This window comes from Nicrophorus vespilloides, unplaced genomic scaffold, assembly GCF_001412225.1.
Source record: "Nicrophorus vespilloides isolate i.1.1-1 unplaced genomic scaffold, Nicve_v1.0, whole genome shotgun sequence".
Classification (NCBI taxonomy): domain Eukaryota; kingdom Metazoa; phylum Arthropoda; class Insecta; order Coleoptera; family Silphidae; genus Nicrophorus; species Nicrophorus vespilloides.
The window spans coordinates 543,242-568,375 of NW_017100101.1; the positions used below are offsets into that span (position 1 = coordinate 543,242).

General features: G+C 30.9%; 1 protein-coding gene across 1 annotated transcript; it reads right to left on the minus strand.

The window, feature by feature from the left end:
• Nucleotides 1-705: 705 nt before the first annotated feature.
• Nucleotides 706-23,171, minus strand: LOC108568107 (soluble guanylate cyclase 88E). The gene is made up of 12 exons (XM_017929034.1): nucleotides 22,791-23,171; nucleotides 7,223-7,416; nucleotides 6,886-7,167; nucleotides 6,615-6,820; nucleotides 5,200-5,323; nucleotides 4,996-5,137; nucleotides 4,819-4,945; nucleotides 4,552-4,756; nucleotides 4,338-4,484; nucleotides 2,635-2,767; nucleotides 2,309-2,536; nucleotides 706-1,647 (listed from the first exon to the last, which is right to left on the minus strand). Exons 2-12 carry the CDS (start codon nucleotides 7,388-7,390, stop codon nucleotides 1,010-1,012), a joined length of 2,400 nt encoding a protein of 799 aa, XP_017784523.1. The 5' UTR covers nucleotides 7,391-7,416; nucleotides 22,791-23,171; the 3' UTR covers nucleotides 706-1,009.
• Nucleotides 23,172-25,134: the final 1,963 nt, after the last annotated feature.

Below are 25,134 nucleotides of genomic sequence, written 5' to 3' on the forward strand. Positions count from 1 at the left end.
CCGCACGATGCGTGTCTCAGTCGAATGCTCCTTTTTATTTATTTATTTCTTCATTTATTTATTTTCTACAAATTTCGTTTTCAACAAAATACATATATAATTTCCATCGATATACACGTGATATGTACATGCACCTTATTTCGAACGAACTAGCAATAATTATACTATTTTTCCATTCTGCTCGCTTCTTCATACTTATTTATTGTTGCTTATGTTGTGATGATGCACGATTAACATTACAACGTAATTTTTTATCAATAATATTCTCTTACATATTCAATAGATTAATCAAATATTATTTCCTTTTTGCGCTAGAAAAATAATATTCACATATTATTATTATTTATCTCTAAAATGTTAGGGTATCATTTGTAACCAGTTTCGTAATATTGTCGTTGGCGACCTAATTTTATGTTTCTCCAATAAATTAAAACTTATTATTTCGTTATATATATAATAAAAAACAAACAAATTAAATCACAGCCTTGTTCTGAAGAGTCGCGAACAATGAGATAAAATGTGCAGCGTTTCCCCACACAATATGTATATAATATTATTTACAGTTCGTAATTAGTTTAAAGTTTATTTTTTTTACAATATTGGTATCTCTAAAATTGATGGATTTTTTTTATATTATTCAGGTTAGTTAAAATTATTTTGGAAACGCTGATTTTTGGTTATTTAAATATATATTTTTTTGTGGTAAGAGTAATTATATTATTGCAAAATAATTAATCTAGACAACAAATTAATGTTTAATACAAGAACGAGTGTAGGTGTAAATTTGTGATGATCGTGCGAACTATGTTAATTGTTTTTTTTCTCTATGCAATTCAGAGAATTGAAGTTTACTTATGACCATTCTTGTAGCCAAAAACTTGTTGCATAGTAGTGTCATGAGTCAGGAACAATCGGTGCCAATCTACACAAACACCTTTCATTTTCTTTCTTTTATAAAACATACATTACAATTATTTAATATGTTCGAGCGCAAATTTGAACTTTTCGTTTATTGCATGTTGCATGCGTTGCTGTTAAACCGCGTCTTGTGCGATCCGAAACCGGAACAACATTGGTGCTGATGGTGACTGCTGAAGCTCTGGCTGTTTGGCATCTTCTTGCTCTTGCTCGGCTGTCGCGATTTGTCCGCTTTGGAGCAGAGGTTTCCTTCGCTCTTCGAATTCTTTGCTTCGCGTCCCAACTCGATGATTGTGTTGCGCGCCTGCACGTGGTTTGCTCTCTGGACGAGGACGCTCGGGGCCTGAGGTTGGACTTCATCCGACTGCTGCTGTTTGAATGCTTCGCCGATGGCGCAGCCGAAGATGTCGCCGGGATCATCGAAGCTTGGGCACAGGAACCTCATGTCGGCGAACGAAGGAAGTCCCGCTGATTCGCCGCGCGTCTGCTGCGGTTGGACGACGGGTATTTCGCCCTTGTGGACGGGCGTCTTGATCGGAGAATTCGCGATGCTTCTGCGGGCCACGTCCTGGAAAGTAATCGGCGAGTAGATTCCTGTTCTGCGGTCTTCCGCACTGCCGGTGCTCGTCGCTCCTCCATCACCTTCGACTTCCACCTCGCCAGCGGTCAAAGTCCGATTCAGGGGAGGCCGAGATTCCCTTCCGTGCAGCCAATACGTTTTCATCACACCTACAAACCAATTACAAACTGTTAAATTATCTTGTTACAAGGAATATATCTATTTACTTGGCAAGTATGGAAGTACCATAAAAACTAGTCTTGGATAATTTAATCTATTCAAGTAAACAAATTATTGTTTTGGAAATTGATGAAAATAATAATTTCATATTGTGATTAATAATAACTAACATTATCGTAATTATTAGCAAAATGTGTATAAATCATATTTTGTCGAAATACATTAAATACCGTGCTCGAAGGAAATAAGAAAATGTTAGCAAAAGAATAAGTATTATATAAATGTTTCTTTTTGTAAATGTGGTAATGGTTTAGATTAGATTAGTTTGCGATCGCTTCGAGTCTAATACCGCATTTGCGGTTACTTTGTTCCTGTTAATTAAACATTTATCAAGAAGAAAAAGCAACTTTCAAAAACTTTTTGATCCAAATTATAACTTTATTGGTAATAAGCGATTTTTGTTTATTTCTCACTTTTTTTCCTGTATGAAACCGGACTATTCGAGATCTTTAAAAGTGTATATAAATAAAATAATTAAATAACTCGTAATTTACTCGCAATATTTTCGATTAGTTTTGGATTGTCCTGAAGGTTTGCAAAGCTGAAAAGTTTTTAAACTGCAATAAGAAATTGTATTTTGTATGTACTCGCCTTTTCCTTTGACCTCGACTTCTCCTCTCTCGAGAACTTTGTACGACTCTGGCAGCAGCTCTTTGGTAGACTGGGAGATGTGGATTTTCATCGCTATACTCGTCGATTCCATCCTCGAAGCCGTGTTCACGCTGTCCCCGAAAAGGCAGTACCTGGGCATCTTCAGACCGACGATACCCGCAACAACCGCCCCCGAATGAACGCCAACCCTGATTTTCAGGTGATGACCTGAAAACACACAAAAAACGCATAAAAACAAAACCGTCGCTCACTTCACTTCGATCTGTAATGCACTTAAAGTGACAATAATGTATCTTCTTCTTAACCTGTTGAAGGGTCCTTCAGGTCGGTGATCGCATCGATCATGTCCAGAGCCATGTCACAAACTCTTTCCGCGTGATTCCCCTGCTTCTCCGGTGCCCCGGAAACCACCATGTAAGCATCGCCGATCGTCTCAACCTTTGAAAACAATAAAATTACATTTTAAACCACTTTTTCCACGCTCCTTTTTCTCTCTTAGGATACATATCGATCTAAAAAAGAGCAGACAATGAAACGGAGTGTGAGGAAAATAAAAATATGAAAGGGTCTTTGCCATATGATTTATGTCACGCGCGCGCGGTCCAAGACAGAAATAAATATATTTCTATTTGGGTTTATTATCCGCGCGAAAAGCGTCAAATCTTGACACCGTGTCGATTTTTTTTTGCAGTAATTCAATATCTATTCATCGCTCCAATGAGATCAAGTATCGTCTTGTCGCTGCCGCTACCTCACCACTGGAAATAGATGAAATGTTGAAAAGAGAGAAAAAGAAGAAAAAACGTATGCCGAGGGTTGATGGAATTAGCATAGTTTATTACACTCGCAGGACCGACGAAGGATCAATGATTTATAGCCGCTCGCTCTGATGCAATAATCCACCCCCACAAATTAGAAAAAGGAGTGCAAGAAGAACAAATAAATTCTCTGCACGCTTTTACATGCATCGTCCATATCTTTTGATAATCTACTAATGCAATTTAAAAAAAAAAGTACGAACTTACATCAAATATTTAAATTGTTCTTCTATTATTTAAATTCTTTATATAAATTAATAAAGCTTATATAATATTAATAATAAAAAAAACATAACTCTCTGATAATATAGCAAAATCCTGAATAACAATGAACGGATGAAATATGTTACACCGTTTCATAGACAACGGACGTGCATCATAATATTTCTTCGTCTCATTCAAGATTTATCACACGAAGAGTATTTCTAGATTTGAGTCGTTCCATCTAGGCTATGAACGAATGAAATTGGATGAATTTATTCGTGACGTTTCTCTAAATCATTTCAACCAAAATCAAATATATTAATAATGCATATTTTAAAAAATTTCGGTTACGGTCAAATCTGCGAATGGTACAAAATAACGTTTTGAGTTTCGTAATCATCGTTGATTGAAAGTAGATCAAGTGTTAAGGTGTGCGTTTGATACAACTCAGAAGTAGGTTACATTTTGTATTCACGTGAACGTCAATTTTTTGAACAATTTATACGTCCTAAATAGTATTTAGCGCAATACTAAACGAATAAATTGATAAATTTGTCAATTTGATTTCACCACTCACGTAAAATAGAAGTAAAATTTGTAAAATTTCTAAAGTGATTCAAATGAAACGTTCTTCTTTATTATAATAAACGTTATTTTTTGTAAAAAGCAGACTTGATCTACGAAACGATTCATCTTTTTCATATTGACATTGACGGAACGATTTTGAATTGTCAAGAGAATTATAGTACATACATTTTATAGATCAATACATCGTTTTCTTTTTATAATGCGAAAAGTTACAAATCATAATTTATTTTGAGTATTTAGAGATTAAGTTATATTTTTTTAAATATTGTCCAGACGAAATATGAAATATTACTATTCGAAATAACGTGATGATTTGTCATAGTTTCCGTACGATTTATTTGACGTTTCTCTTAATTGACGTTAAAATATTGATGTTGATGGATTTGAGGTTTACTTACTTTGTATACTTTATTGCGTTCGGTGAGGTTATCGAATATCGAGTACATTCCGTTCAGCATCGAGACGACTTCCATTGGAGTAATGCGACTGCAGATCTCGGTGAACGTGACGACGTCGGAGAAGAGGATTGAAACATTGTCGAACATCTGCGAGGAGCATAAAAGGAAGGAAATGCATGAGTTTTACTTGTTTTAGTAGGAAGGAATTTGTAACCTCGCACGTGTCGATTGGATTCTCCCCGGTGCGCAACCGATCTGCAACCTGTTTCGGTATCATCTGGTATAATAATTCATCCGTGCGACGCATCTCTTCATCTAATTTCCTCATGGATTCCTCCAACTTCTTGCTCTTCTGCTGCTCTTGATCAAGCGCCAGCTTCAGCTCTACCGATTGTTGCGTTCCAGCCAACATCAAATCTCTGAAGAAACATAAAAATATATTTTTCTTACCATATTTAAAAAAAAATATATTAAATTTCACCTGCTGAAATCGTGCATGGATAAATCGTTGATATATAGGCCGGAGTTGATGAGGGAGTTGAGATCTGGCATTACTGGAGTCCCCAGGTACATCATCATTTTCCAGTTATCCATGTAAATCATCTGACCTACAATTTTACAGTCGAATCACCTCATCTTCACGTTGCAATTACTTGACCTTTCAAACGGAGATTTTTCTCTTCGGGAAAATCGGACTCGTCATTCATTAGCAGCACCTCGTTGCGATCGGTTCCGTGCTTTTCGTTTAACACCGGCTCCACTGAGACCATCTCGAAGATGTTGTTTGTCCTATTAAGAATCTGAAAATTTCACATAAATCAACTCGTTTTATATCGTCAAGAAAATAATACGATCCTCTCACCGTCTGGAATTTGAACTCGATCAACGGTCTGACCAGATCGAACCAATTAGTGATCTTCTTTCCCACCACGTCCGGAAGAATCACCATCAGGGAATTCCCGATGCTTCTCACGATCATATCTGATCTAAACCAAACTATTTATCAATCGAACATACATAGCCCACAATATCAATCAAATTGTGACAGCTGACACTGACATTTAAATTGTCAATAATTGTATCGATTTCATGAATTCATTTCATTGTTTATTTATTAATATAAAATATATACTTATGAATCATTTTTTTACTTCAAAATTTCATCTCCAAATTTTGTTTAATCCCACAGCATTATTCAAAACGTTAAAACTGACATTTAAATAGTTAATAATATAACATAACATTTCTAATTAATCCATACATGTCATCATACATGACATACTTAATCTATTAAAAACAACGAGCGAATTGCAATATTTGTCAGATAATGCTTATTTCGTTGACTTCCTTCCACTTGAAACTATTCGAATAAGTACGTATTATATTTATAAATTGCATCCAGCTAACCGATAAACGCAGAGTATAGTATTATTATAAACGTTTCAATCTCTATCTCGCGCTCTCTCATACAAACACTTTGTTTGTAACTGTTATTCATGCATTATACGTGCATTTCAAAATAGATCCAATACAATTTAGTTTATGCACTTTATATCATAAAACTGATATTCTCCTATATCAGACGGTATTTTTTAATTTAGCTGTTGTTGTTATTTGTGCAAATTGTGTTGTAATATTTTGGAAATTCCTTTCCAGACACAATCGTCTAGGATTACTTTACAACGTCAACCCTAAAACGTTTATTCTGAGCGTTTCCTCAGATTTTCCAGTATTGATTTTTTAAATGTAGGAAACAGGAATTATAAATATAATTAAATGAAGGAATCAAAATAATTATTCTTGTTATTATGTTATGTTTCTATTATATTTGCAATAATCATTATTATTATTATTATTAAAAAAAATAATAGTTTTTATTATAAATTTTTGTTGGCACTAATTTCGGTCGAAATCTTTTTGCCCAATTAAAACTAATATTTAATAAAGTATTAAAATAATATTATATAGTTTTGATTATATAATATAAACTAATTCAACTTAACCCAACATTAATATATTTATAAGTAAATAAGCGTTACTTTAATTTGAAGATGAAAACTATAAAAAAATATTGAAGTAATTATTTTATGTAAAATGTTTTTTTTTTGTGCAATGTGCTAAAATGTCAAAAATGATGTTATAAGTTTAAAAATATCAAAAATGACATGTAAGTGTAAAAATGACATATGAATCTATTATATGTCGTATTAAGCTAATGTTTATTTAATTGATATTTATGGTATATTTTTTTTAGGTTTTCGAGTGAGGTGTTCTTACCCAAATACAACGCAGAATGGGAAGATCTCGAAGAGGGCAGACGCGCTGATCGGCAGATGTTTCTCTTCTCGTGTCATCGCCAGGGAAGCCATGGTGAAGGCCCTGTTGTCGAAGGTGAGTTGGAAGGTGACGTGGATCATATCGAAGAGGACCTCTTCCTTGACAAGATCGATCTTCATCTCCTTGTGGTAGAAGTGTCGCGCCACCTGAGGAACAAGACATCCAGATTGATGGGTAGTTCTCATCTAATCGACGCCGCAATGGTAATTGCCTCGCGTATCTGTCCCATCGTGTAGTAGACGAAGCCGCGTCTCTTGCTGCGATAGTGAAGTGTTAAGCCTTGTCTCGTCTCGTTCTCGCAGATGAAGCTGGGAGCCCTCATCCTCGGATACGAGAACTTCAAATACTCATGCAGATTGTCCAATCCGTTCAGGAAATCCCTCATGTGTCTACCCAATACGGACAGCACGCGATCGTACCCATATTGACTCACGAACCCGATGAAGAAGACGCCCATCTGATCGAAGAACTCCCTTTCACTCACATTCAAAATCTGTAACATTCGAAAAATCAGTACGCAATTTCATAAACTTTAACAAATATTATACCTTTATAGCATTTTTAGCCAACTTCGGGATCAAGTTTTCGGGGTAAACTTGATGCGTGCTGAAGCTGGGCTGATCCACGGACGCGGACCTCCTGATCTCCTCCCATTTTTCTTCTCCGTAAGTCTGCTTGATGTACTCCGACAAATTCTCCAAAATTAATCCGTACATCTTACCTACGATTTAGCACCTTCAATCTGCAACAATCAAAAAATAATTATATTAAAAACAACAACAACAAAATTATGCAAAAATTCCTTGTTTTTGGTCCAAGACTAGACAAACATGTTTTCGAGCATTGTCTCAGATAATTGTCGGTGAATTAGTAAAATTCATTGTCCATTGTTCGCCCACCGATAATTAGTTTAATAACAAACAAATAAGGCTAGTACAATTATTACTTAATTTAGTATTTTTTATATATTTGTTAACAGTTTGCAATAAATTCGTAGCATTTTCCATTATTGTTGAATGTAAATATGGGAAATGCGACGTGCACATATTTGCAGACCAAATCATGAGGTGTATTCGTGTGTGTGTGTGTGTGTACTGTATCGTTATCGCTTTCGTGGAATTCCCTCAATCGCGTTACGTTCCCGTCCTTTTAGTGCCATTCGATGTTTCCATGGTTACTTAACTTATTCTATAATAAGCGAGTATTTCGGCTGTGAAGTGAACTCTTTCCATTAATAGATTTATTTACCATTTGTCCGTTAATTATTTTGATAGATTTTGTTGTTTATTACGATTGCTTTTTATTAATGACTTTGCACCGGATTGAATAAGCAAATAGACGTATGTGGCAATTCGATTTTATCACAATAATTCATTGATTTACTTCAATCTGTATTATACTTTGCATCATATAAATATCTAGTAAACAATATTAAATTTATAACAAAAAATAGAATGTAAGCGAAATGAGTAATTTATTATTAGTTTGCAATATTATTATATAAAACAAACATTACAAATCTAGTAAGTTAATTTTAAAAGATTCAAACAAAATATGATTGCCTACTATTTGAACTATTAAATTTTCTAAATGTTAATTCCCTTAAGTCTCTTTTTTGCGATTTTAAAATCCTAGCTAAAGTAAACTGTATTTATAATGAGTAAAGACTAAACTGCGAAAGTATTAATGTTTTTGCAGCAGGATACGTACGAAGGTTTCATTGCATGATGTTCTGTGAAAACCATGCGGTGAACCAAAATCAAACGCACAAAGATCAAAGAAAAAGATTGCGTTATCGAAGAGAGAACCACGGCAATCGATGAGGAAAAATAGAAACACGCGCTAAAAGGATTCGCATCCGACTGAAATTATTCCGAGACCAGTGAAAACAGAGTGAAAAATACATCCGAATCCAGAGTATTTTCTCTGGAAATAAAGATTGAAGAGAACAGACGTTGAGAAATATTTCCACTCGCTGCGAAATCTATTTAATTCCGCTCGTAACAAATTGCCCTTTGCGTGTCCCATCTTTTGCGACAAGAGTAGTTTAGTCGTCAAAGTGCCTTTCTGAACATCTCAGAATTTGTTACAAAGATGACTGCAGACTACATCAAATTGCATTGTTTTAGATTTATTTCACTCGTTCAATTGTGTAACAAAATTTAATTAAGGACTTTGGTCCAGGGCAGCGGTTTCCAACCTTTATGCTACTACGCCTCCCTTACCTTTTATTGTTTTATTATATTAAATAATATAGACTCATTTTATTTATTTGAACATTTTATGGTATAAAAATTAATTTATTAAAAAAAATTGGCGCCTCCACTGCCAATAGTTTGCACCCTGGGAGGAGAGCCTCGCAGGTTGGAAACCGCTGGTCTAGGGACTAACGCCTCTTTGTATTTACTCTTTTAATTAAAATTATCATTTCGAATTCAATAAATTTCATTTAACTACTAAAATAACATTAATAATAAGTAGAAGTATTAGTCCTTGAAACTAGACTAACAAATTTCGAAGGATAATGTGAAAAAATAGGAAGGAATACATAAAAGAAACTCGTCCAAAGAAGTCGGGCCTCTTTATGATATAAAACTACAGCAAACTGCAATAATCATAACGGAATATGAACAATTGAATTAGATGATTCTCAGCATGATAGTGGATAAACTAACTAAATTATTAAAATTTAGTTTTCTCCAGTTAAAATTTTATTAAAACTAAGTTCTCTTCAAATGTATATAATAAATATTGTATTTTCTTTTCATTGAAATGTATCTAAAAAAATATACAAATTATGTCTTTAGAAATCTTAAATTCGTTTTTGTGTGATAGATTGGTATTTTTGAGTAAAAATCCGGATATTTTGGAATGGATTATACTCGTTAAGCAAGGTTCCAGTGTATTAATTTCAATTTATAAATATTTAATTGAATTATTTTCCTTTTAAATTATTATTGTTTTTACATAACATGGTTGCAGAATTAACTTGTCACCGCTTAGTGTTTAAATCGACAAGTATATGTACTTGAAAAGTTACTTGTCAAGTAAATGCTTTTAAATTGTATATTGCAAATTTATACGCTTTGTAATTTAGTGCCTGAAAGTTGTAATTAAAAAATAATACTAAAATAATATTTAGTCAGTGGCTCTTTGCATCAGTTGACTTTTTTTTAATTATATATAATTAATATTTAGTCTTTAATGATTTATTTGTTATTTTTATAATTAGTTACAATTTGATTTTTTGGTTGGCAATAACTGCTGATTCTTAGTGAAGAATGGTTATCGTTTCCATATAAGGCTATTTTTAAAATAATCGTCTAATTTTTATTACATTCTTATCGATTGTGCAAAACGAACAAAGTTTTGAGGCCATATTATCGTACGCAGCTATAGCTGATACATCACGATGGAAACAAGTTGCGTTTTTGTAACCATATAAGGATTGTTTAAACGTTTTACCGGATTGATCACGACGCACATGAGACGCGTCTTCTGAACCATATAAGGATTTGTTTAGTATTCGCAGTTGTTTTTCGCAACGTTTTGACGGTTCCTGACAAACAAGATTTTTATATAAATTCTTATGTGTTAAAATTGTTTTGCTTTTCGACAAATGTAGTTTAGTTAAGAAAGACTAAGTAAATTTAGTGAATAATTAATATTTAATGTAAATACAATAATTTATCTAAAATCAAGTTATTTTTAAGGAATACTGAAAATTTAATTTAATGTGATTACAAAAATATTATAATTTCATTATGAAATATGAAGTAGCTTAACTATAAGTAATATTTAACTCTTTATTGATTGCGTAAACAGGATCGGTTTGTTTAGAATTGATTTAGTAAAAACAGCAGATTAGCTGCAACGTAGTCATTAATCAAAAGCGCTTTGAGACGGAAAAACAAAAGAGAAGGAGATATCCGGTCCCGATTGCGGAGCCAATGATGTACAAAAGCAAGTGAGAACGGATTTGTACGGTCTATTGCAAAAAAATAATTAATCGATGATTCTGGGAAAATTACGGTGTCAAAAGTTTTTGAATTGTTATCACGCAATTTCCACGGAATTATCGGAAAATGGGTGAAGGGAAAAAGGTAAGTGGGTTTGATGATGCGTATCCGAACGTTGGCTGCATACCAAAGAGCGTCGTAACTCGACCTTCTTCAGCTATTAGCAGACGATGCTTGGGTCCACACGAAAGGCAAATTGCGGTGGGAATTAATACTGTCCCACAAAGAAACTTTACTACCCAAACAAAGAGGCGTGAAGCTGGAGATGTGGTATAAATGCGACCACAAAACACCTTTCTACTCGTGTGGATAACATACGCTGCGGGATTACGGAGAGAGAAATAGGAATAAAATAAAAAATAAGGCGAAGAGAGGAAAAAGGAAAAACACTTTTCGCTGCGATGACGACCTTCGCCGGGGACGCACCGAGTTTTCAATTCCATTCCAGTTTTTTAGGAAATTGTCTTCTTCGGCGCTTGTATAAAATTCATTACTTTAAAAGGATTAAATTGGAAAATGGTCGATCGAAGGTTTGTGTGTATGTGGGAGGGTGAGGAGTATTCTTGAAACCTATACCGGATGCAATCAAATCCTCTCGCAGACTCGACGATTTTCACTCCGCAAAACTCGATTATTGCTGCTCCTTGCACCCGATAACAATCTACATTATTGGTGTTTTCGCCTCAGATGAAAAGCGGGAATATCTATTTCCACTTCATCCCCGTCCTCGCCTCTTAACATTTTACAACCGTATTTATTAAATTGCCGGAGGGGTGAAAACACAAATACCCAGCGCATCTACGCACACAAACTAAATGAAGGTCATTTCATTCTTCTTTATAATTTCCTTTACTGCCGTTATATAAAGATTATTATTATTATTGGCGCTGTCATTATGCAAATGATGGTTTTTACAAATAAACTAAAAGTTTAATTGCAAGTATTTAATTAAATTTTTGTACTTTGATATCGAAAATTTTATTTTTTGAGTAATTTATTAACCAACCGTCATATGATAAAATAATAATTTAAACAAAAAAAAAACCTATTGTTATAAAAAATATTTCTATGAATAACAAATTTTTAATTTTATTTAGACTTACAAATTCAGCAAATTTAATTTAAAAAAAAATGATCCTTAGGACTAGACAAAAATTATGAAATAATGTAGAATAAAAATGTTAATATTTCAATATACGCGTAAAAACATATTTTTCACAATGGTCTTTAAGAAATTTTGAACTTAACAATATTTTAAATTTGTTGACCTCTCACAAAAAGTAATCTACTGTAAAATATAACATATTTAAAAAATGAAAATTTAATATTTCAATAATACCCCGGCGTATCCACATAAAAATGAGCGAAGATAATTAAATTCCTTTTGTTTTCTTTTGCGGTCGTTATAAAATAAAAATAATGTTTTTAACATTAATGTTCTTACATTAGATATTTTTGTTTTCATTTTTACCAAAAAAAATATCCATATAATAAGTTAATTATTTCATTACTGAACCTGGCGCATCCACAACAAAAACATAATTTACATTGTTGAATTATTTTTGTGTTCTTTTATGACCGTTACGAAACTAAATATTATGAGTAATCTATTCTATTCTACATTTATTAACAAATTATAATTAATCTAAGTCTTCATAAAAGATTAATAGTAAAATTTAATCTAAAAAATTAATTGAAGAAAGATATGTGTTCCATCGGGTAAGCCGGATTTAAGTTTCCCTCGATTTTTTTTTGTGTTTAAGTTGGAAACTCTAATGTTCGACATTTGTCATCCTCTGTTATTGAGATTATTAAAAATAGATCGCTATACAAAAGAACAACGTATTGTTAGTGTTAAAACACATTACAAATTTCGCTAAAGTTTTGCGGGGACTGTTTGAAAAGTTTTTTCATTTTTTTTAATTACCATCATTAGCAGCTTTATTTGAATGGTTTTGTTAACAAGCAGAATTTTCGAATTTGCAATAAAAAAACGATGAACCTACAAAGGGTCACTATTTTGTGTGAATATATGCTGGACTTGTAAATGGACAGTTCTTTATTTGAAAATGATCTAACTTTTTGGAAGACATGCACCTCGAAGAAATGTGGTTTTAACAGGATGGTGCAACATAACATACAGCAAGATTTGTTACGACAACATTATCCTGGTCATGTGATTTGCATAACAAACCACAAACAACCATAATTGCCTTGCAAAAAGTCTTCGAAAATTTTATCAAAAGGGTCAGGGTAAAAAACTAGTCACCAACATTGAAAAATCAAATTTAATGTAAAATAATAAAAAAAGACAAACAAAAAGAAAATCTAATTTTGTTTATTTTTCTGAGACGCTATCAACATTCAAATAGCAAATGTTCGTAACTCAAAACTTGCGTGTATTTAATTAAACTTGAAATTTGAAGGACGACCACGACCGCCAAATCGTTTATTAATCTCTTAGAGTAAACATTCCGGAGTTATGGGTGGGTATCGGATAGATTCGCTTCAGTATTCTCCTCAATTGACTCCAAAGTTTATGCGTCAGCATGGTATAATTGAATGGAGAAATTTAATATTGATATTTCGCTTATTGAAAGCAAAGGAAGTACGAGGATAATTTAAATCCAATCGTTATGGTTACCAACGTATTTACATTAGAATTAAAAGTAGAGATTTTCAAGATCAATTGTATATTTTAATCAAGATGAAAGAAAATGTTGTAAAAAGCATAATATATTTAATATTTTTACTATATTCATATTTGAAAAATAAATATAAATTTCAAATAATTTACAATTTCGATATTCTGTTAGTTATTTTTAAATAGGATTGTTAAAAGTGGAACAGTGGAACCTCGCTTAACGAGTTTAATCCGTTCCAAAATTTAGTTTTAGTTGGATGGTTGAAGTGTGGACATGGTATTTATTAGAGAGTTCAGGGAAGAACTCTTGCTTCGTAATTATTAACTTAAGAAGGGAATATAACTTTTAGTTAATAATCCATGAGATCAACTATTGTATAGTTGACTTCTCAATAAAACTCTGATAATAAAACTAATTAAGAATATTGCATTTAATATTCATAAACCTCTCCACAGACTCCACAACGATATAACTACCAAATATTCGATTGCTACAAATATATTTTTTTAATGTTAATGATTAATTAAATGTTATAATTATTACTTCAGAGCTTCAAAAAGCCACGCGTAGCTCGCGAGCCGCAGTTTGCCGACCGATAGGTTAAATAATAAAATTCTACTATATTTTCCATAGTTTACTCTGAAACAATTGACATTTTCGATTTGTTTATTGTTTAGATTAGGTTTATACTTCTCCATAAATTATAATTATTATGGATATGAACAATTTTAAATATATTTTTCATAACATTATATACGCTTTTTATGGAAAATTCAAATCCTTATTAAAATCTGTATGCATAAAGTTATAATCTACTTCCATGATACGAAAGATGTTCTTAACTTTTTAATTATCTCCTTATAAACCCTTATAATTCCCTTACGTCCCTTCCTTCCAAGATATTCTCACGAGATTTGTTTCTTCGCTCATATTACGATATAATCAAACGCACCCCAGTTCTTCCATGTCCAACCATTCTCCTTTATAAAACGAATGAAGAAGAAAAAAAAGAAAAATACGAAAAAGCTCTGCCGTCCATCATCTTTGAATCCAACGCATTGCTCCTTTCATCCAACGGATTTATCTCACGCCGAACATTATTTATTTCACGCACACTCCCCTCCAAATGACAGCTGTCACTCAAAATATTAAACTAAACGGGGATATTTCTTCATCTCCAAGATGTTTGCAGACATAGAAAGAATGAAATACTTCTGTTGTTTTTCTTATACGCATTAAAGTCAATAGGTGAAATCGCTTTTACAATGTTAATAACATTGCAACTTTATGTATATTTGAATTCTGCATTTAATATAACTTTAGAGAAAATATGTTTCGATCAACTTCACTTCAAACTTTTACTCGTAAACTGACGTTCAAGAAATACAATTACAGGACAATTTATATCTCTTAAACTTTATCAAACATTAACCAACTCGATAAAGGTTTTAAACCGTTTTCGAAAATTAATTTAATACTAATATACCGAGTCAGGAAACACAGCAAAACAAAGTTATTTCCTCGCAATATTGTTCTCGAAGAACGTTTGAAGTGACAGGAAATGAATAGTTATGTGAACCGTACGTTTTACTCTTTCTTGTTATTTCCTTGTTTTTTTTTTTATTGTATATATAAGCAGAGCATCTTCGCAATTTCTTCAGAAGAGAAACCGGAGCAATTCTGAAGGATATACGTGCCGGAACGCGTTTCCGTTTACCGAAGCCGCCGATAAATCTTCCGACGCGGCGTTTCCGGTTCCCTCAATGGTAAACTTTCCAGAGACTTCATCGTATTTGCTTATTTTGACGTTTCAAGTTTATGGCAATTGAGGCCCTTCGGAAACCCTTCTTAATATACTAGGAGATAATTCAGTTCTAAGGCTTTGTGACGTCCCTTGATTCTGAGATAATTAAAATTCGGAGAAACCCATTTCGTGTATTTCCTTTAAAATTTGTTTACATCTGTGTTTAATACAGTTTGTAGTAAATATTGAGCACGCTGAAAATTAAAATAAAAAATTAAAACTTGTTTTAAATATTTGTATTTTATTGAAATCAATGTACAAATTACAAAATGAGAATCAAAACCATTTTCACCATAAGAAAATTCATGAAAGATTACTTATTAAAATATTTCTCAGTAATTTATGTTATCAAAATCGTATAGAAAAACAATAATATTGCAATAATCTTGAAAATTTTATTGACACATGTCAATACGAAATTGTCATTAAGTTGGTCCGTTTTTTTCCAAGAATAATAAATTCGAACATCGTAAACAAAATTTGATACATGTTTTGGAGAACCTTAAAAGAGACTACGGTGGGAGGACATATATCACTTTTTTTATTCACAAATTTTCTAATATTTTTTTATAACAATTCTCCCAGGCAACGGCCGGGGAACACTAACAAGCAAAACACAAATTACTTTGATCGCGAACACAAGAGAAAAAGAGGGCAAACATTATTGTCCATGCTAAAGTGTTTATGACGGAGAGTGGGCACCACAATGTTAATATTGAAATGATCATTAATTTCCTGTTATTTTCTTCAATAACAATAAAAACGTTAACAAAATTTGACATTTTTTAGTCACATATCAATAATGAAATAGTTATTAATTTGGTACGTTTTTTACCAAGAATAATAAATTCGAACATCGTTAACAAAATTTAACATTTCATTGACACATGTCAATAATGAAATAGTTATTAATTTGGTACGTTTTTCCTAAGAATAATAAATTCTAACATCGTAAATAAAACTTGATATTTCATTGACACATGTCATTAATGAAATAGTTATTAATTTAGTATTTTGTATCCAAGAATAATAAATTGCATAATCATAAAATTTGACATTTCTTTGATATTATTGATATATGAAATAGTTATTAATTTGGTATGTTTTTTTTTCAGGAATAATAAATTACAAAACCGTAAACAAAATTTGACATTCCATTGACACATGTTAATATATAATTTGAATTTTGTTGTAAAAGAAAAGCGCGAATGATAATGAGAATTCACAAAATAATAAAAATGCAAACGAAAAATACCCGGCGAATCCACCAAAAAATAATTGAGAACGACGCAAATACAGATACAATATTCACGAAGTCATGTTACTTTCAGGCATTAGCGAATTGAACAGGTCTACTAATCCAGTTCCGCCGCGGAATTTCACAATTATTCAAACTGCGCAAACAAGAATTTAATATTTTACCTAAACAAATTCCAATGAAAATCCTATGCGCTCGTTTGGGCGACATCTTTTCGTTGCCGAAAGAGGATTTTTTTTACTGCCTCAGACATAAAAGTATTTCAATTTGGCGCATTCCTCGTTTCGTTCCGCATTTTCGCGCACGCGAAAATTTTCTCTCGTTTCTGGAGTTTACGCTTTGTAGAAGACAGTTCATCTCCATCCAAATATTTACTATTGAATCATAAAACTTCTTCCAAATTGTATTTGCAAATGCAAGATAAAATTCTTTTGATTAGATTCACTTTTAGATAAACTTTTTTAAAGTTTGACGTGAAGAAATTCCACTAGATTTTTTTAAATTTTAAATTTTATACATCTCAGTTATGATTTTGACATTCAATAATAAGTAAATTGATTACAATTTGACATTTACATAAATGATTTTATTTAATAACAAAATAAATATTTTTCAATTATAAAATTTTATTAATTCTTTTACTATATGCAACAATTATAAAACTTAAGTACATACAAAGACAATTTTAAATGCTAAAACAAAACTCATGTATCAAAACAATCATATGTCTGATTGATACTGACACAACTCAAAGTATATATAAAATGGGTCTATATCGCAAGCCCGACAACCGATAGACCGTCTATTGAAATCCCGATGTTTAAAATCCCAACTGTGTCGGAATCCCGACGTTCGAAATCCTGACTACATCAAAATATTGACAACCATAATCCCGTCTGTATCAGAATCTCGACAACCTTAATCCCGACAAACATAATCCCGACTATATCAAATTTTTTTACAATAACATTTTTAAATTATTTCGGAGTGTAGTCACCTTGTGCTACACTTTTATTATTAATAACAATAAATTATCATTAATTTATTTGATTTTGTTGAATTATTCATAATAAAGCTTAACATTATGAAATAATCTCAAATACAATTAGATTATGAATTGTTATTATTAATTATTAATAACAATTTAAATCCGGAATAATTTAAAAATGTTATTGTAGACATTTTCGATATAGTCGGGATTTTGATACCGTCGAGATTTTAATATAGTCGTGATTTTGATATAGTCGGGATTTTGATAGAGTCGTCATTTCAAACGTCGGAAATTTGATTGACCGTATTTCGGTTGTCGGGCTTGCGATTGCCACCGATATAAAATAGTACGTTCTAGTTTTTCTATCACTGCTGACATTTTCTCGTTTAAGTTATTTCACAAACAAAGTCCGAACAAAGCGTGCAAAGTTTGCATCCATCCGTAAATACGTTCATTAATTATGAGGATTAATTTAACGTTGCGACTCATTTATCCGGCTGTAGTTACAACATCCAGGATCAAAGTTTCAAGCTTATTGTAGAGAGCTGCTTATTGTGTATAAGTGATATTAAACTCTTCAAAGAAACCAAACTTTGGATTAATCAAGCTTAGTTTGAATTCGGAATGTAATATGCATTTCCTTCTCAATGGAACAAGAAACTTATGATTTGGTTACAGATATTTTGTAATTATAATAGTTTTACAAACAAATTCGTTGATTCCAATAAAAACGCTCCTACAAATGATGGTAGCGATTTAAATTATTTCTTTTATGTTAAGTTATAGAAATTACTTACAAAGTTTGATGAATTGTTTCGCAGAACCAGTAAATCTGAGAATTAATAAAGTAACCTTTCTTAGTAGTCATTAGTGAAAGTTATACGTATTAAATATTTGAAATAAAATAGCTGAAATCGATAATAAAATGTATAATTTATATATTTTGATTTCGATATCTACATTATTGAAATATAGTAGTTAAATGAAATAAATCAATCTAAAATTAAATCTTTTAATAATGTAATTGTAAAATAAAAATTAACTTAACCTCATTAGATCAAAAATGGCATTAAAACAAAAATGTAACGTTTCTTTTATGACACTTTATTTTCCTGATCTTATTTTAAACTAATATGTCGCTACTCAACTATTACGTTTATTAATTAATTTTGATTATCCAAAGTTTTTTTTTTAGAAAATCATGCAAATTAATAGATTGTATTGTAATTGTCGTTCAATGTGGGACAAAGCAACAAATAAATAGTGCTGAACGGGGATCAACAGGTGACGCTACTAAATCCGTTCTAAAAAAAAATATAGTTGGCATTAGCAGTGAAATGAACATCAATTATAGGAATGTGTATGGACGGAATCGCAATTGTATGATGCGAAATCGCGTTTGCGTGGGATTCGCTTTTAATGAATTCCGGGGCGTTAAGCATGATCGTTTTGTTCTCGATGGTAAATTGCGTGCAAAAGAGCTGGATGGAAAGAGGTAAAATTAGAGTTATAGTGTGAGTGTGTGTATGTATATTTATTGTAAAAGTTAATTTAATCTATATGCTAATCTGGAGCAAACTCACCGAACTCCAGATAACACGAGTTTATTTAAATGCCAGATAACAATAATGATTGATTAATACTCTTTATGGGTGTATGCATAAGTACGTTTCGTAGTAAACACACCGAAACAATCTGAAAATGTTTACTAGACAACAAACAAACAAATAGGGAATAGACTGCATCAGAGATTGCTGCGTTTCGGCAATTGTATTTTTCGGCAACGCCGAATTAATCACAAGTGTTTTCGTAGCGAACGAATTAAGTGGAATCAAATCAAATCTCCATGTTCTTATATTTGTTTTTCATTTGTTTTTTTTTCTATGATTCAAATTATTGCATAGGAATAGTGCAACTTGATTTCAGCGTCATTTTATAATTGCATTGCGTAATTGATAGCACGCAGGAGAGGTTTTAGTCTGATTACTCCTTTACCCTTGTATATTTACTCTCACGCCAAAATACATAAATTAAAGACGTCTACTAATTAATCGTGAAAAACGAATTTGGTCATTATTTATTTCACAATATGATAAACGTGTAAAATAACGAAAATGTCGAACTGTAAAGCAATGAAAACTTGAAATTTTAAAAGTTTATAATTTTATTATTTATTTGTTCGTAATCGTAAAAAAATCATAATTTTTTTAAGTTACAACCATTTTTATGTAAATTCAAAACAATCTATTTATTATTTAAATATTTCTGAAAACTTTTGACAGATTTTGACGTTAATTTGACAAGTATCGATTCACAGATATCTCCATATTTCAAATTTGTCCTAAAAACAAAATAAAAACTTTGACACATTCGCATATTAATTGGCGATTATTATTGAGTCGTGGACATCTTGATGTTAAATATTTCGGAAAAACATTGACAGATTTTGAACTTTATTTGACAACTATTGATTCACATACATTTTGATGTTTAAAATGTATCCTAAAAATAAAATAAAAATTTGACGGATTTTGAATTTAATTTTGCAACTGTGAAAGGAGTAAAAAATAAATAAAAATCGTATATTTCATAAATAACTATTGATTAATTGATATTTTGATTATTAAATGTATATAAAAAAAGTATCAATATTAAAAATTTGTCAGTCAAAAATATAATGAAGAAGTTGTTAAATTAATTTCAATACGTTTCAAGTATTGAAATTAATTTAACAACTACTCATTCATTGGTATTTTGATTTTTAAATGTATATGACAAATAATTAAGATGTATTAAATCATCATTCAAAACCAGAATAAAAATTTGACATATATTGAATTTAATTGGATAACTATGAATGAAATAAACAATTTAAATATAAATCGACAAAATTTGAAATGAATTCGACAATTGCGTAAATACTCTACTAAATTGATAAACGTTCGATGATTAAAAACAATCGAAACAGAATAATGTGTGCATTGAAACTGAACACTTCTGATTCGAATTGGAATTTCCAATTGCTACCATCAAATTTCGGAATTAAAACAAGTGGATTAAATTACGAACAATGCGAATTCAATTCCTGTGTGCTCTCTGTGCCGGAATCGCGATATTTTTTTACCCCTCGATTGTTGCTTAACCCAAATCCGGCAAGAATCGATCTAATCAAAAAAGCGGTATTAACATTATTAGGGAATCCCATACGAATATTTTTCTCTGCAGCAAACAATGATCAAAAAGGAAACGAAAAATGCGAACGTTTCATCGTAGCAGGTGATTATAAAATGGCGGTTCTTTGATGTTTGCTTTTTCTTTTGGCTAATTTCTTTATAAGAACGTAAGAGCTTAGCTTATATAACTTTTGATTGGATGTGGTCTTAGCTCATCGATGCGGACTCGAATTTTATGTGACGCAATTTTTTTTTAATATTTTTCTTAGAACAAAAAAAAAGTGATTGAAACGTTGAAAAGTTAACAGAAAGTTTTTCCTACTTTCAATGTAAAAACATAAGAGCTCAGATTAAATAACTTTTGATCACTGACGTTGAGCTAAAAATTGAAAACTTTTGCAACATTTCTTTTGCCAATCTATAATTAATTAAATTTTATATAAAGAAAATCGACAGTATTACAATTATTAAATTTTATTTAGGAAATTTTTATTGAAACCTTTACAACCAATACTGCTTTTCAGTTATATTTTGTTTTTCATAGATATCCGCGATATTTTTCCTTATTCACAGAAAAAGTTTTCCCCTTTGGTTATTTTTTTTCTGAATATAAAGGCAACTATAATACTTTTCCATCGTCCACATATGCTCTTCGCTTATGAATACCAAAATCTTTTGCATAATAATACGATATTGATCAAAGTCGCCGAAGGGCAAAAGATAGCCTTCGTCAAGATTTTGTTTCGATTCCTACATCTGTCTTTATTTCTATATAAAATACATTTTCGAAACTAATGACGAAAACTCTCGTACTTTTTCAGGTCAAATCTTTTATTATAAATATTATAGACAAGAATAATTAATAACATAATATATTATAGGACTTTTTGATAAATATGCGAGCTAATAAGTTCTAAAATTAACTATAAAAGCTACTTATTAGTTTAAATTCTTATATTAATAATGTCGGATAATTTTTTTATACAGATATTCAAAAGATTTTATCATCCTCTTAAGTAAAACACTTGTTGCGGCGTACACGGAGATTTCTTTAAGGATGAGCTTTTCCATTCAAGTGAAACTCACGATGTTAAAGCTATCTTTATTCTCTCACAAAATAATTCCATTTGAAGGTAATTGCTTTTACGAACCAATCGTAACATTCACGACTCAAAAAAAACAGTTAATCTTCGTTATATCAGATGTCGCATAACATCGGATATAACTCGAAAACTGAATTAATATTTTATTGCCCCTAAATTGCTACTACTACTTAGTTTATTATTACAACGTTACAAAACAACGATATAATTGTTGTTTTTTGTTTTAATTTGTTATAATAAATAGTGAATATTTCAAGATTAAAATTTATGTTTTCTGTTGAAATTGGATTGGTAAAATGATTTAAGTAATTTTTTGTGTTCATAAAAATTTAATTAAGAAAATGTACGTAAACTTAATTAAATCTTTAACTGCAAACAAAATTAATCTTATGAAAGTATAATAAAGTTATTACTACTAGGTTGGAGGTGAGGTTATTAAAAAAATTCAAATAAATTAAATTATGTTTTAAGGAAATTGCTCATAATTAAAGATCTAAACATCTAACATATTTTGGTGTTAGTAGTAAATTAAGTAGATAAATTCTATAAATAAATGTAATATTTTCATTTGACTTAATTGTTATTAATTGTTTAACTTTTTGGAAATGAATTTAATAGGATAATAGATGATAATTGCAGACATTCAAATTGGAGATTAGTAGAAACGTGCATCGAGTGAAAAGTTTTGTCTTTAGTTACAAAGAACTTGTTTAATTGTAGAGTCGCGTGAGAGACGTTCGATGAAAAGCCTGAAATATTCTATATAGTCTTGAGAAAGTTTGTATGATTCCGATGAATTAGTTTTTTTTTGTTTTTATTATTTTGTGTACGAAGTGAAAATGATGAAGGGAGAGACTTTTGGGAGTACGGAAATAATTGCGTCCGCGATAATTAATAGAGTTGCATCGAATTTCGTTGCTGTGGCAACGAGCGGCAAGTGGTTGTAATATGTTTTTTTTTGTTGTTGTCAGCAATTAAGAGCGACATCGATATCCGGATGATGACGATGGGGATGAAGGATGATGCTGTGCGAGGATACATATGAGCATTGTACATATACTAAAAGAAATGTTAATTTATCGAAAAATTAAAAAGAAAAAACCTATTTATTTTCCGTACTTACAATCTGTGTCTGCTCCGCTGTTTATTTTGCTACCGGTTATTTCTATTTTTGTTTATACAAGTTTCCGATGTTATTCTATCTACCGTCGTTTCGTTTTTCTATTATTATTTATTATTTTGTTTGTTTTTCAATTTGTCCACATTTTATTTTAAATTTGTCGTCCTCCTTCTGCCGTCTTCAGCGATTAAACATCTCGCGCGCACTCGATTCGAATTCTTCAAGTTAAGTATAACTTAAATATACATATATATGTTTGTATTTATGTAAAATTTCAATGAGAATTACAGACAAAAATATTTTAATATTTTTATTTTATTTTTATATATTATTTTTGTTGGAGGAAAAAAGATCGCATACAGCAGCGACTGATAAAACTGATGGCCGGACGCCAACTGACGAAAGCAAACGGTGCACGGGCGTCGCGACGCCTTGCGCGCAAGCGTCCTTAGCTTAGGGAACGCAGAAAAAGCGAGAGCGAGATGATCTGCAGCTGCGATTGTTTTACCCAAAAAAAAAATTAAACAATCGTAGCAGGCTGCGGAAGACAAAAGAATGATGGTGATTGCATCTGTTGGTGCTGGACAATAGCAAACTTTTAACAAACTTTTGTTTTGGTTCAATTTTCGTTTTTTTTACTTGTTTAATTTTGAGTTAACACAAAACAAAGAATATGATTATATCTTATTTTAAAAGAAATCTTTTCCAATTTTTTATAATTGGTCAAACTTGTTCAATAGTTATTTGCGTTTATCTATAATTATTTAAATAAAACAAATCAAATTCATTTATAAGTAAAATAACTTACATTAACTAAGGTAATTTATACTAATAATATATGCTTAAGTAAACTTTAACTAAATATTTTAAACTTTTATTAACCTAAACTTAAAGTAACCTAAATATTTTTTCCAATAAAGAATCTAACGTAAATTATTGTATTTTATTTAATTAATAATAATTAAATGTATGTTAGCAAATATTATTTAATTTTTTATTAAAATAGATTTTTTCTAGTTTACAAATTGGTTTTTATAACCAACCTTAAAAGTTAAATATGCAAGTAAATATAAAAATCACTGTTATTTTATTTATAGTTAAACTATTTATTTGTGTATCAATGTTTCATTTCGATATATTAGTAAAATCATAACTTAACCTAAATTATTGTATTTTTTATATTAATGATAATTAGGTATTTATTAACAAAATAATGTATAAATTCAGGACCGGATCCATTAAATTAGAATTTAAATATTTATTTAAATCAAAATCTAATAATAAAAATTAAAAGTCATAAACCATATGGTAGACAAATTTATACATTAAAACACCAAATAACTGAAATCTATAGAAAATAAACCTATAAAGAGATGTTTTACAGGTTTAGAAGTTTTTGATCTGAAGAATCTTTAAAAATAGTATGAAAATTCAACTGGCTCACTTCTTGATTATCAATTGACATCATCGCTAAACTGTTTAATCTATCCTGAGTCATTGTCGATCTTTAGTTTTTTATAAGTTTCAATATAGAAAATGACCTCTCTCAAGAAGCAACACTCACTGGAATTGTTAATTATATTCGAAGGGCAATAAATAGGTTTGGAAATGCTGTAGCTCTGTCCTTTTCACATAAAAATTGAAATAATTTAAATGGTTGTTGGAAATATTTTGATGAAAGAATAGATTTTAGAGCTTCCACTTCTTCGACTAATCTTAGAAACTGTTGGAACAATTTTCAAATCTGCTGCTTGTTTTTTAGTTTTTCTTTTTCCATATTTATAAACCTTCCTAAAAAACCAAATAAATCCTTATGATTTTTTAATTGTTCAAAACGATCTTCTAATGAATGTCTAGCTTCATCTAAAAGTAAATTGAAAATGATATCTTTAGAAGATCTATAATAGGTTCGTCATCGCCTTCATAATTCTTTTCCGAAGCATTTTATTTCGAAATTCCGTAGATATTTCTAAGTATACTACGAGTATTTTTCCTGAACGTAAATTTGTTTAAATCTAGTGTTTCTGTATTTAGTCAAAAAGTTTTTCAAATGAAGAAAGTGCTGTTGAAAGTGTACTTGGAAAAGTATATCATACCAAAAAACCAAAGACACTAAAAATTTATAATTTTTCATTAAGTTTTCAAGTGATTCTGCTTTACTTTTGATTTGTGAATCTTCGGAGATATTTATTTTTGTATCATATACTATTTTTAAATATATAAATTTTGATGTGCTGCGGGGACTCTTCAAGCAATCCCTCCAATCAGCTCAAATCCGGCCCTGTTTAAATTAAATTTTCCATTTTACAAACTGATATTTTAACAAATCTGCTGTGAAAATTGATGT